Source organism: Malaclemys terrapin, chromosome 4, assembly GCF_027887155.1.
Source record: "Malaclemys terrapin pileata isolate rMalTer1 chromosome 4, rMalTer1.hap1, whole genome shotgun sequence".
NCBI classification, from domain to species: Eukaryota; Metazoa; Chordata; order Testudines; family Emydidae; genus Malaclemys; species Malaclemys terrapin.
The window spans coordinates 145,638,256-145,652,115 of NC_071508.1; the positions used below are offsets into that span (position 1 = coordinate 145,638,256).

At 43.5% G+C, this 13,860-nt stretch overlaps 1 protein-coding gene across 1 annotated transcript in view; it reads left to right on the plus strand.

The window, feature by feature from the left end:
* Positions 1–8,610, plus strand: part of ERO1A (endoplasmic reticulum oxidoreductase 1 alpha) — a 32,190-nt gene extending 23,580 nt beyond the window's left edge. The window contains exons 10-16 of the mRNA XM_054027852.1: positions 1,652–1,678; positions 1,863–1,955; positions 3,688–3,934; positions 4,839–4,908; positions 5,297–5,383; positions 5,590–5,723; positions 8,138–8,610. Coding sequence (XP_053883827.1) covers positions 1,652–1,678; positions 1,863–1,955; positions 3,688–3,934; positions 4,839–4,908; positions 5,297–5,383; positions 5,590–5,723; positions 8,138–8,198 — 719 coding nt within the window. The 3' untranslated portion in view covers positions 8,199–8,610. The remainder of the gene's footprint in view (positions 1–1,651; positions 1,679–1,862; positions 1,956–3,687; positions 3,935–4,838; positions 4,909–5,296; positions 5,384–5,589; positions 5,724–8,137) is intronic.
* The last annotated feature ends 5,250 nt before the right edge of the window (positions 8,611–13,860 follow it).

The window sequence follows — 13,860 nt, forward strand, 5'->3', positions numbered from 1 at the left end:
TGAGTGACTTGTGTTGATTTTTTTTTTTTCCTGACCACAACAGAAATGGATACAGAACTTTTGCTTCTTCCGCTTCCACGATCTGAAGAGTTAGCATAGTCAGCAAGGCAAGCACAGTAATTATTCAAGCAAAAATGGGAATAGTCTTGAAATCTTCCTGTTCAGTTTCTCTTGCATGGATCTATTTAGTTTTATAGCTACTATCTGCTTAGCTTAACAAAGAGAAAGGTAAGGGGTGACTGGGCCACTCTGTAAGCATCTACCTGGGGAACAAATATATAACAATGGGCTCTTCAACCTAGCAGAGAAAGGTCTAACAATCCAATGGCTGGAAGTTGAAGCTAGACAAATTCAGACTGGAAATAAGGTGTAAACTTTTAACAGTGAGAATAATTAACTACGGGAACAACTAATTAAGAGTCCTGGTGGATTCTCCACCACTGACCATTTTTAAATGAAGATTGGATGTTTTTCTAAAAAATCCGCTGTAGGAATTATTGTGTGTGTGGGGGAAGTTATACAGGAGATCAGACTAGATGTTTACAATGGTTCTTTCTGGCCTTGGAATCTAGGAATCTCTGCGACTCCTCAAGAGAACATGCCGCATCCTTGAGGCTAACAGTCTTTGGGCAGGGTTTTCAAAAGAGCCAGAGAGTTTTAGGTGCACAGGTTCCTGGATCAACTGTGGGGCTAAAAATAGCAGTTTAACTGCTCGGGCTGGAGCCCAGACTCTGGGACTCTTCCCCCTGGCTGGATTTCAGAGCCCGGGCTCCAGCGAGAGCCTGAACGTCTGCATAGCTATTCTCAGCTCCGCAGCCCGAGGGAGCTGACCCGGGCTCGGAGACTTGCCACCTTGGGTCTTTTTTTTGCTGTGTAGACAAGCCCCCCAGTGCTTTTCAAAACCCCATCCCATAAGATCTGGGCGGGGCGGGGTGTGTTTTGTGCCTCTGTTCATGCTAGTTCTGCTGTGGCAGAGGGAGCTACTTTTATGTGAAGTAATGCCATAAGAATGGGGATTTTCACAGGACCCTAAACACCCAGCATCACTGAAAGTCAATAGCAGCTGGCACCTATCTCATGCTTTCAAGGGCTCGCTCCTGTGAGATGCCAAAATGCCCTCAACTCCTATTGCCTTCAAAGCTGAGGGCGCTGTATACATCGTAGGAGTATTTAGCGCCTTGCAGGACTCAGCCCTGCGCACATGCTCTATCTTTAGCTGCTAGCAAATGTCGAGTCTGACATCGGTGTCCGTCACCTGCGAGGCCCTTTCAACGGGGTTTTGTGTGCCCTCTCTTGGAAACATCTGCCCCGATCTTGCAATCCTGCCCGTGCAGTCTCACCGAAGTCATTGCAGCTCTGCATTGATTGGTTCAGGGGTCTGGCCGGGGTGTTCTGATTGGCAGAGTATCACCTTAGCCTGTGCAGCAATCCTACTGTGACACCAAAACCAGCTGTGAGGTTATGACAAGAATTACCTAATAGGAACCAAGATGCATGGATTCCCTCTTAGCCTGTAACTTTTTCCTAATTGTTTTGTGCGCTGAGGACAGCACTGAACAAATTTGTAACGTGTTTTAGGCGATTTATTTTGGTCAATGTGCAAAATTTTCCTTGTCAAAGCTCTCGTGACTGTTTGTTTCTTCATTTCCAGGGAATTCATTTTACAGTTGGCTGGAAGGTAATGGTGGTTTTTTTGGGGTTTTTTTTTTGTGAGTGATACAAAATGGACTTTCTGTGGTGGTGATCTGGGGAGCGGGGGATTAATGGCCAAAGCAAACTGTGATTAAATTAGAGCTCTGATAACAGCAAGGGAAGGAAATTCAGACATTATTATTTTACATATCAACTCGTTTTCCTTTCAGGCCTCTGCGTAGAAAAGAGAGCTTTCTACAAACTCATTTCTGGCCTACATGCAAGCATCAACGTCCACTTGAGCGCCAGGTACCTCTTGCAAGGTGGGTGTGACTTTCTGCCGTGTGTCGCTAAGAGCCAGGCTGCTTCTGCAGGCAGCTGAGATGGGAATTGACTTTCACTGCTTAGTAAAATACTAGCTGGTAGCCCATTTCAGCAGGGTTTGGGTCCAGCTTCGCTCTCCTTCTCCTCTCCCTTCGTTCCTCTCATTCTTCCCTTATACACAGATGACAGCTGGGTGTGGAAAGAAGACGCACGCGGTTTGGGTAGACAATTATCCAAATGCCTTTCAACGTCTTAATTTTTTAAAAATTTAATTGGAAACCAAAGCCAAAAAATTCAAACCCTAAATTAGGCTCCTGAATCCGTATTTGGGCACCTGAATCAAAACTGGCACATGCTCGGGAGTGCGGAGCAGCCACCTATCTCTGCTGAATGGAGCTGCCGGCATTCCGCACCTTGTGCTGAACTGCCTGAATGGGGCTCACTTTAGGCACTCCGGTTTGAAAATGCTTGGCCTTTGCCCCTTACACTCCTCCAGATTCCCATCACAGCTCACTTTGGAGTAACTTTCCACCTCTGACCCAGCCTTGCCCGCCAATCTGGTTAACCCTTCATGCTTTGCTCAATTACAGTAAGTTTAGCAGCAATTTCTCGCAGAGATTCTGATCTGTTAAGATTTTCCAAGATTCTTTAACTTTTCCCAGGACATGTACACTGCTTTTCTTGAGGTACCTAAATATGGACTTAGATGGCTGAGTTTAGACACCCAGCTTTGAAAATTTTGGTCCTTACTTCTCAGTAGCGTGATTCAAATGACCTCTGACTCCTCAGAATTGGCCAAGAATTGTAATACACTGCTTGTACGGACAGACAACTGCACACATTACAGGATTCCTTAAGACTTATTAGTACAACAGTTCTTGTTTAATAGACTCTCTGGTTAAGTGTCTATAACCTGCGACAACAGTGTGTCTTTATCCCACACTATGTGTCAGTTAGCCACCAGATGATGGTTAAATCTCTGACATTTGTATGTAGTTTCTCTGTTTACAGACTTTTTTTAGGAGCTTGAACACTAAAACTATTTTCACTAGTCCTCATTTGGACAAATCACTTTTTATTTTGCTGCACGTCTAGTTAAAAAGGCAGCATAAAACCTCTCTGTGCACTGACATCACTCATTTCATCCAGGAATGCCTGCAGCTCGGGGTCCAGCATTCATTGCAACAAGAATTAAACAAGAAGCTCACTCTGTCTTCCTGCACAGGAAGTCATCCCATAACAAAGATGTGTCTTTGAATTTTGCAATGAATTAATGTTTTTTGAGGGTAGGAATGAAGAGACAAAGGAAATTGGGGCATCAATCAATGTATGCTGAACTAAGAGATCAGTGGAGTGGATACTGCTAAGGCCTCGCGTTCATGCAAATTACACCAGCTTAACTAAAGTTGTTTTAAAAACAGATTGAATTACCCAGGGGGTTGCATCAGTTTAGATATGCATAGATCAGTTTAAAACTGGTTAACTTGATTTAGGTTGTACCTGTAAATTTATCAATATAAGCCAGTAAGATGATTTAAGAATGTCCACACAGGGCTTTATAGGAAGTTAGGTTTTAAATCGGTATAAAAAGCTAGGGCAACTTTGTGTATGGACCAGGTCTGAGTGTTGTAAACATTAAATTTAACTTTAACCATGTGCAGGGCATAGTGGGAAAGAAGCTTACTGCCCAATTTTCAAAGCTACTCTTTCCCCTTTCTTCTCCTCTCTCAGATACGTGGTCGGGGACAAAGTGGGGACACAACATTACTGAGTTTCAGCACAGATTTGATGAAGTCCTTACTCAAGGAGAAGGTCCCAAGAGGCTCAAGAACCTGTATTTCCTCTACCTAATTGAATTACGGGCAATGTCGAAAGTTCTGCCATTCTTTGAGCGTCCAGGATTCCAGTTGTTCACAGGGAATGAAAACAGAGACAGAGAAATCAAAAACCAACTACTGGAAATCCTTCACCTAACCAAGTAAATAATGCTGGAAAGAGAATAGTGAGCAGCTATGAATATGTCTTATTCTCTCCTCCTTAAAATGTTTTAGAAAATAAGATTTTTTTTTTTCTGTAGTGCGATGGTATGGGTCAGCTAATGATATTATTATTATTATTCCAGTGTACTCATAGTACCAATAATACCTAGCTCTCACATAGAGCTTTTCATCAGTAGATCTCAAGGTGCTTCACATTCTTGTAATGTATTTAATTTCATAACCCCCCTGTGGGACAGGGCAGTTCTGTTAGCACAGAGAGGCTAAGTGGCTTGCCCGGGTATTTGAATTCAAACGGTCAAACCAGGTACTAACCCCACTGGTTAATAGTTCAGGTTGTCTTTAAGCTTTCGCAGAACTGAGTTTAATAACTGTCTAGTCGTCACTTCTGAAACTTGCTTTCTATCTGACTGATCTGCGGAACTCTAGTATAGCTTTACGTTTCAGTCCAAAATCATTTTAAACATCTAAAAAGAGATGGTCATGGATATAGGGCAAGACTCTAATATTGGATGTATGGGATAGGTCTGTTAACTCAGATTAGAATCTGGCCCTTGGCCTCATAGAGGGAGATGCTGTAGTTCGTCAGTTTCCCATGCCCGGTCTCCTATTGTTCGTGACTGAGACATGGATAACTCATTTTTATTATAAAAATGAGGTTTGCTATGAGAATTTTAAGTGCATACAGTAGATTTAAATGATGAGATTCAGAGCCCAAATGACTTTTGAAAATGGAATTTAGACTCCTAAGTGACTTAGGTGTCTAATTGTCTTTGACTTTCAATGAGATTTAGGAGCCAAAGTGCCTAAATCACTTGAACATGGGGTGTAAGCTCCTGTCATTTAGGGATTTTTGCAAATTTCACCCTGTTTGTCTTGCTTCAGGTCTTTCCCTTTGCACTTTGATGAAAACTCATTTTTTGCTGGAAATAAAAAGGAAGCTGCTAAACTAAAGGTAATTGTTCATCTTGTGCCCCCCTTCCTCAAACTACTTGCTGACAGGATAAAGTACTTCTCACGTTGGGTTATCAGACTGAATATGACATCATAAGACATTGATATGCTTAAGTTACTAGACCAGAAATATCCAACTGGAGTAAACATAGACACTAGTTTTCTTAGCCCTTCTGATAATGGTAGAAAGCTCAGATGCACCACAAAACCTCTCTGGGAAATGGGTACATGTAGGGTACAGCCTGCCTGATAGAGCCCCTAATACCTGAAAGCATTTCCTTAGGCACTAACTAATCAACATGTGATTTTTTTTTTTTTTTTAAATCTCTTAATAACCATGTAACAATGATGTTTTGTATTTAAAAGTCCTACTTTTTTTTTTTTTTTAGGAGGAATTTAGGCTCCATTTTAGGAATATTTCAAGAATTATGGACTGCGTTGGGTGTTTAAAATGTCGCCTTTGGGGAAAGCTGCAAGTAAGTCCAATAAGCAATTTGTTCTATTTGTACAGCACCTAGCACTGGGGTCCTGGTCCATGACTGGGGCTCCTAGGTGTTACTGCAACATACACTCAATTAAGATGACTGTTGTTTGTATTAATCTGTTCAAATAAAGTGATGGGAAATGAAGTTAATTTGCTCATCAAATGGCACTTACTACTGTTTGGTTTTATACTGCACAGACTCAGGGCTTGGGTACGGCGTTGAAGATCCTCTTTTCACAAAAACTGATAGAAAACATGCCAGAAAGTGGCCCCTCTTATGGATTCCAGCTAACGAGACAAGAAATCGTCTCCTTCTTCAATGCTTTTGGAAGGTTAGTTTAAAATTCTGTGTTGCTTTTTTCCAATCTAAAATGTAAGGTGGTGCATACAAATAAAAAAAAAGTATACTGTGATTAGTAACTGCGGTGTTAACTCTTTAACATCTGATCGGACTTCTTGATAATGACACTTAGAAACTTCAGTTGATTGTGTTGATATCGTTTAAAGTAGGAATAAGCAACAATATTTTCTGTTTCATTTTCTGTGATTTAAAGTTAATGCTCAACTCTCTCATATGAAGAATTCAGAAGTCTGTACGAAATTGCATGCATCTGTTTTAGGAACACATTGTCCTTCAACAAAGGTACCCGTTATCAGGCCTGTTTAGCGTGGAGGCTGACCTTAAAGCTTCTAAGTTGTTTTAAAAGTAAATTGGTACAGTCTGTTTGCAAGAGTTCTATTTAACAGGCATCCATCAATTAGGCTCTTTGGGAGCTGGGGAGGTTTGTTTGGCAGTAGCTGTGGAAAAAAGAAGCCTTTCAAAAGAAAGACGTTTTGGTTACACGCTGCCCCTTTGTTCTGTTAACAGGTCTGGAGTTCTTAGCTGGCTAACAGGTTTTCTGTGAGATTCTTTGCACCAAGTTGCTGACTTTTAAAGTTTCGTAGTCCTGGTTTATAGCTAAATTAATTTCAAACCAAGCCTGTGAGTTTTATCCCCTGTAGCGCCAGTTGGTAGCACATGGCAGGGGGAAAACTCCAGGGTAGATAAGTTGGTCTGGAAAACATTAAACGCTTTCCTCAGCGGGTTGACATTTTTCAGCTTGTGCTGAGAGGCAAAAAAATAAACCACTCAATGCTGCTACCATCCTTTTTAGAAGGGTAAAAGCAACTGCAGTTTGCTTTTTAATGTGCAAATTTAATGGTACCTTAGAAAACAGCTTGTATGAAACTGGGAGCACTCCACAGGGGTGAATATTTCCAAGGGAAGCTGATTCATGACACTGAGATTCTCCCCCCCCCCCCCCCCATGTCCTTTTATGTGCTAAAGTACCATGAAGGAGTGTCAACCCCAGTATGAAGCTATATCCAGCAATAAGGGGCTTTCATTCCACTTTCTCTTCCCATCTATATGGGTTGGAAGTGCTTTGTAAAACAAACATTTAACTACATCACGACAAACTGAAATGTTCTTTACTCCATCATGTTTGTAAATGACCTTCAAATCAGCTAGTCGGTATCCTCTATTTCAGTGGTTCCCAAACTGGGGTTCGTGAACGTTACAGGGGGTTCTTGGGGGGGGGGGGGAATTCCCTAATGGTGGACAGAGCTGTCCCTAGGGACCCCGGGCAGCATGGGGCCAGCAGCCCAGAGCCCCTGGACTTCCAGGAGCTAAGCAGACCAAAGCAACCATATCTATCACACTGAGGAGATTTAAACTTCAAGACTCCTTATAAGAAATAGAAAGGGAGGTGGATATTTTTTGCTGTTTTTAAAATTATTATGAAGAACAAGTTTAAGCTTTGTTGTAACGTGCATTGTTTGCCTGGACTGCTCAAGACCTGAATACTTGTGTAGAAGGAACTCTTTGAGTTGGCTTCTTAAATACCTTCCTGCTGTTTCACATCTGATACTCCTTGATGAAACATAGGAGCCTTGTCTTATAACAGGCTTAATCAAAGTGATACAAGCTACGAAAGTGAGATCTTGGAAGTGTGTTGCTGTTTTTGTAATGTAATAAAAATACTGTAATGATAAATAATTAATAGTGTGTAATAAGCATGTCATAAAAGCAAATTTTATATTTCCAAGATCCCGGCTTTTATAATTTATACTCAGGTAAAGGAGAAAATCCCTGGAAGAAATCATTTTTAGGAGAGGGTTTGCGAGACTTGACATTTTAGTGAAAGGGGTTCACAGGTTGTTAAAGTTTGGGAACCACTGCTCTATTTGAAACGAGAATACAATGAAGGAGCATACATTGCTGTAAAAATATGGGAAGTTAAGCAAGGGACTTGCCCTGGTGGTTTTCTCACTGCTGCCAAACCTCCAGTAGCGAAGTGCATTTTGCAATAAAATGACTTGGTGTGTGCAGTTCAGAAACTTTTAAAATAAACACCAGTTTATCTGTAAGTTGTTTTGACAACCCCTCTGAATGGCTGTTTTAATTGTATAGTTGGCTTCATGACCACCTCTGTTGAGCAAGCGTATTTGACCACACCTTAGCTAACGTTCTATTTATGAAGGGTCCGCTTCTCTTACCACGATTGAGAACGTATAATAATTTACATCTGGCTTTAAAATGAGTCAGCAAAACTTGTTTCAGTTCCATAATCCCTTTTAACATGCAGAATGCTTAGCTGCAAGAACTGTTTTCTAATATTTGCATTTATAGAAAAACATTTAAAATGAGATCTTTTGTGTATTTTAGATTTCTCTTAACTTTTTTCTTCCCTTCTCTTGCATGCAGGATTTCAACTAGCGTTAAAGAGCTAGAAAACTTCAAGAACTTGTTACGAAATGTGCAGTGAATTTGTCTGACAGAAAAAGACTTTGATGACCTTTTTTATTCTGTTTTCTATAAAACAGAAGAAAATCAGATTTCCTTCACACTTCAGGCAACCGAAAAAGGAAAAGACACTGGAAGAACTCTTCACTTTACAGAATGATTGTGTCAGTGACCTGCTGAGACCAAATCTTTTGTACAAAGAAGCTGCTTTTTGTAACGGGGTGGGGTGGGGAAGAAAGATTTGATTATGTATAAAGTAAAATGATCAATTTTTATTTTTTGAAGATAATTTTGAATGGTTGACTAATGATTAAATATGTGCTGCACTCCTTCCTTGGATAAAACTTACCTATTTTTGTCTGCCTTTGGAAATTGACAATGTTGGTGAACATGTGACACTGGACAAACACAGAAATACACATGCAGTAACTCACTAGCGGTTGTCTGTGTTCCATAGTTTCTTCCAGACGCCAGCATTTAAGTTGTTTTAAAGGCAACATTTTGTGAGGGTGTAAAATAGAAAACTCTTCCCTTGGTACAGTTCTGGGGCAAACTACAGGATGGCTTGGAGGATGCACCTAAACTTCATGGTTGATGCTATAAAGGACAACTGCTCTGTGTCCCTCTAAGACTTTGTCTACAGGAGAAAGCTGCACTAATTGAACTAAAGGTGTGATTCTAAAGCAGTGTGGGTGCACTTTATTTCAGTTTTAAACCAGGCTTGTTGCAGTTTAGCTAAAGTCAGTCAGGAATCAGTTTGAGCTAAACGGCTATAAGTGATCACACAGAGGTTTGCATTAATTTAAATCCATTTAAAAAACCCAGTTAAAGTGAAACTGGTGAAACCCTGTGTAGACAAAGCCTAAAACAGTATTTTGCTCTGACTACACTTTCCCCTTAACCCTATTTTAGAAGGGTAGTTAGAGTACAATGTGCTGAGTCTGATACTCCTAGTCAAATCCAGAATGGTTCTGTACAAACGAATCTCAGTGCATCAGCAATCACTGCAGGTCTCAAAGGTTGCCAGACACTTCTTCCCTAGAGGCTGAGATGAGACTTTTACATCTCCCTCAGCAGGTGAGAAATTTCTAGTGTAATTCCCGGGGAATTACAGACCAGTCACTATCTTTACCTGGAAAGATAGTGGAGCAAATGATTAAGCAATCAGTTTGCAAATATCTAGAAGATAAGGTGATAAGTAACAGTCAGCATGGATTTGTCAAGAACAAATCGTGTCAAACCAACCGGATAGCTTCCTTTGGCCTTGGCTACACTCAGGACTTCCCAGCGCTGCTGTGAAGCGCGAGTGTAGTTGCGCTGCGAGAGCTCTCTCGCAGCGCTGTATGTACTCCACACCACTGTGCTCGCTGCGCGTGGGGGGTGTGTGTGTGTGTGTGTGTTTTCACACCCCTCAGCGCAGCAAGTTGCAGCGCTGTACAGGGCCAGTGTAGCTAAGGCCTTTGACAAGGTAACAAGCCTTGTGGATGGGGGGGAAGTAGTAGATGTGGTATATCTTGACTTTAGTAAAGCTTTTGATACGGTTTCACATGACCTCATAAGCTAGGGAAATCCAACCTAGATGGAGCTACTCTAAGGTGGGTGCAAAACTGGTTGGAAAACCATTCCCAGAGAATAGTTATGAGTGGTTCACAGTCACGGTAGAAGGGAATAACGAGTGGGGTCCCACAGGGATCGGTTCTGGGTCTGGTTCTGTTCAGTATCTTCGTCAACGATTTAGATCATGGCATAGAGAGTACACTTATCAAGTCTGCGGATGATACCAAGCTGAGAGGAGTTGCAAGTGCTTTGGAGGATAGGATTAAAATTCAAAATGTTTTGGACAAACTGGAGAAATGGTCTGAAGTAAATAGGATGAAATTCAATAAGGACAAATGCAAAGTACTCCATTTACAACAATCAATTGCATACATACAAAATGGGAAATGACGGCCTAAGGAGGAGTACTGCAGGAAGAGCTCTGGGGGTCATAACAGACCATAAGCTAAATATGAGTCAGTGTAACACTTGCAGGGGGAAAAAAAAAAGCCACCTAATTCTGGGATGTATTAGCAGGACCATTGTAAGTAAGACATGAAAAGTAATTCTTCTGCTCTACTCTGTCCTGATTAGGCCTCAGCTGGAGTATTGCATCCAGTTCTGGGCGCCACATTTCAGGAAAGATGTGGACAAACTGAAGGAAGTCCAGAGAAGAGCAACAAAAATGATTAAAGATCTAGAAAATGTGACCTATGGGGGAAGATTGAAAAAATTGGGTTTGTTTAGTCTGGAAAAGAGATGACCAAGGGGACATACCTTTTCAAGCACATAAAAGGTTGTTACAAGGAGAAGGGAGAAAAATTATTGTTCTTAATCTAAGGATAGGACAAGAAGCAATGGGCTTAAATTGCAGCAAGGCAGGTTTAGGTTGGACATTAGGAAAAAAACTTCCTGTCAGGGTGGTTAAGCACTGGAATAAGTTGCCTAGGGAGGTGGTGGAATCTTCATCATTGGAAATTTTTAAGAGCAGGTTAGACAAACACGTGTCAGGGATGGTCTAGATAATACCTAAGTCTGCCATGATTGCAGGGGACTGGACCTCTTGAGGTCCCTTCCAGTCCTATGATTCTACATACCAACAAAGTGCTGGGAAAAGGGATGCCAGGGTTTGCCCCAAGAGTGCTATCTCTGGGCCCTGGGTTTCATTCTCAATATGCCTTACCTTGGCTAGTATGAGTTTGAAGTTTGGATTTCCCACAAGCTGCTCTCAGGATGGGGGAACATTCTTTTTCTCTGCTCCACCACCTGGCATGTACAGGGAAGAAGTGTTTATGAGCACACGTCTCCTCTCTTACTCATAGTCTCTGAGCAACAGCATTTTGCCATTCAAGATTTGTACTGGTTCCTAGCTCTCCAATAACTGCAACAGGTCAGACAGTATGTTTCACTCTGGAAAACTGAGCAGCTGTAGGGCCTGAGTCCTCCACCATTGTTGGTTGGAAAAAGCAATTCTTTCCCCAACCAGGAATGCATTGAGAAGATCTTTGTCAAGTGCAGAGCCCCTACTCTCACTCACATTTTTTCTGAGCAGCAGCAGCAAAATTGGGTAGAACCTGCTCTGTTCCCCTCCTCTGCTGCCAACCCTCAATGTTTCCTGCTCCTGACAGCCACATGTATTTTTTTTCAAGCCCTGGCTTTCAACTAACCTCCATCACATCTGGCAACATCCACCACTGGGTTTCATTGTCCAATGCAACCAACCACTGGTTAAACACAGTTCCTTGAGGTGATTTCCTTCCGTCTTTCACTGTTTGATGATGGCAGCAGTGGCTAGGGTTATGTGCCAAACTCCACTCCCTTAGGGAAAGGGAGGAAAACAGGTGGATTTTTTTAAGTTACCATCAAGTTTTCTGCTGTCAAGGTAGTGACGGAGCATGCAAGTTCTGTTCTACCACCACGAGTGGGCCTGTGTCATGAGTAGGGCCCACCAATCATTGTGATTTCCATCGCTAGGCAATGCAGGAAAGGATGGACATGGAATGCTCTTTGAGCCAAGAGCTAAGCCCAGCCTTTGTTATATTGACCATGGTTAGCAGGGTGGTGTCACTGGGCTAGGTCCTGTATCAGCACAAAGTTGCAGCAGGCCCTGCTCTGGAGAGCTTAGGATCTAAATAGGTCCAATAGGTGGGATAGGGGAAGGGGAAAACACATGAGCAGCAGGAGGGTGGCCACGGGCAAGGTAGTGCCATGGTTTATAAGGGGGTGTGGGGGGGGATTTAGTTAGGAAGGGATCAGCAGAAGAGAGGGGACCATTTGAGGGAAGTGGGACTGGGCAGGGGAGATGAGACAGAGGGTAGGTGTGGAGTAAAGCTGAGGTGAAGGGACTGGTGGGGGAGGGAGATGGTTAGAACAAAGAGCCACGCAGCCCAGGGCAGAGAAAGTCTAGTTAACTTTGTAAAAAGTTCTCAAGGTCAAGAGGTCCCTGCTCTGGCTGGAGTCCCCAAGATCACAGGCAGGGAGGTACCAGCTGGGTATTATTTTCCCCTAGAGGGAGAGGGGGGCTGAGGGTATGGGGGACCCTAGCTGGGTCCTATTTTATCCCTTCTCACCTTGCACAGCAGTCCCTGCTTTGGCTGCTTCTGGCACCTTAGTGACATGGCTGGCCTCTGCACAGTTAACGAGCAGGGAAGCTAAATGTGGTGTTCTTCCTGGAGTGCTTACTCATATCACGTCCAGTTAGGTGTGCATGTCAGAAACTTTTCCCTAGGAGCTACCCGTCGGGCCAGCTGTGGAGACCCTGGAGCACCGATATGGGGCTCTATATATGACCCTGACAGCCCAACCCCCTGAGTTCCTTCTTACCCCCAGTGCCGGTTGGTGGAAGAGTGGTCTCTTGCTCACAAGTGCTCCACTAATCCCTAACTCTTCTACTTATCTTTGTATATAGTTACCCATTGTTAGTGAATTGTCCTGTTTAGTTAAGTATAGTCTTTAGCAGTTGGGGGCAGGGGAGAGTGTTGGGCTGCCTTCAACCCCTGTAGCTCCTGCAGCAAGCCTCTGCCCACAGGCGACCCCCACGACTCCCATCTTTGGGTCTGGGAGAGGCCCATCAGGCGGTTAAGTGCAAGATCTGCAAGGCCTTTAAGCCTCGCACGAGACAGGAGAGGGACATTTGCCTGAAACACCTCCTCATGGAGTCTCCCCCGCTCCCCCCAATGCCCGACAGATATCCTAGGGTGCCTTGTCCCCTCGCCCCTTGGGGGTGTTACTGGCCTAGGAGGTGCTGCCCCCCAGCCTTTACTAGCTGTGTGTTTGTGGCATATTGTCTCTCTCTCCCCCCCCCCCCAAGTGAATTTTAAGTGCATCATGCTACAGGGCCCAGAACCTCCACCTACTCATCTGCTTTGTTACAGGAGAGGGTGGGTTAGAATCAAGGCTGGGTACAAGGGCCAGAAGTATGTTCCCCCGTAAAGAAAAACTCCATTCAAGCATGGCAGCCACTCCGCCATCACAGCTCGTGCTTACGAACTGGGGAGAGGAGTGCTAGAGCCCTTTCCTCCTACGTTCCGCAGGACAGAGATGGAGGGTTGCAGGACAGAATAAGTAGGTGGGGTAGGAGGGGTTAGAGGCTATGTCAAGGGTAGTTTGCACCTCCCCTTGAGGAAGGCCAGGCTCTCACTCCTGCTCACCCATCTTCATCCTGCTTCGTGCTGCAGCCACACACATCTACTGCTCCTCTGACAGATACAGAGTCACTAAGATGCCCCGAGTCACCTCGTGGATTGGCAAGTTACAGACTGGGCTATGCCGAGAGCTTATGCTTGTGGTTTTCCTGCATCAAGAGGCACTTGACCCTTCCAGCTGATCCACCTTAGGACAGTTAACCTACAAGATGTGGATGGTGGGTGCCATGGGGAATGCTTGTTAAGGAGGTTGAGACCCACATACTACTATCACTTTCCTCAGTTTGTTCCTCAAGCCAGAAGATTCCTCTTAGACTTCCACTCACTTGCTAAAGGGGCACTTCTCTAAAGGCTCTGAGTGTAAGCTGGATCTCTGTGCAGGAAAGCAGCGAGGGGGAGGAGGGGGAGAAGAGAAGAGGGAGAGGAAAGAACGTAACTTTAAAAATTTTAAACTGGGGGTAAAGTCCACTGATCAGTGGACAAGTGATGCAGAGACCGCCGTTG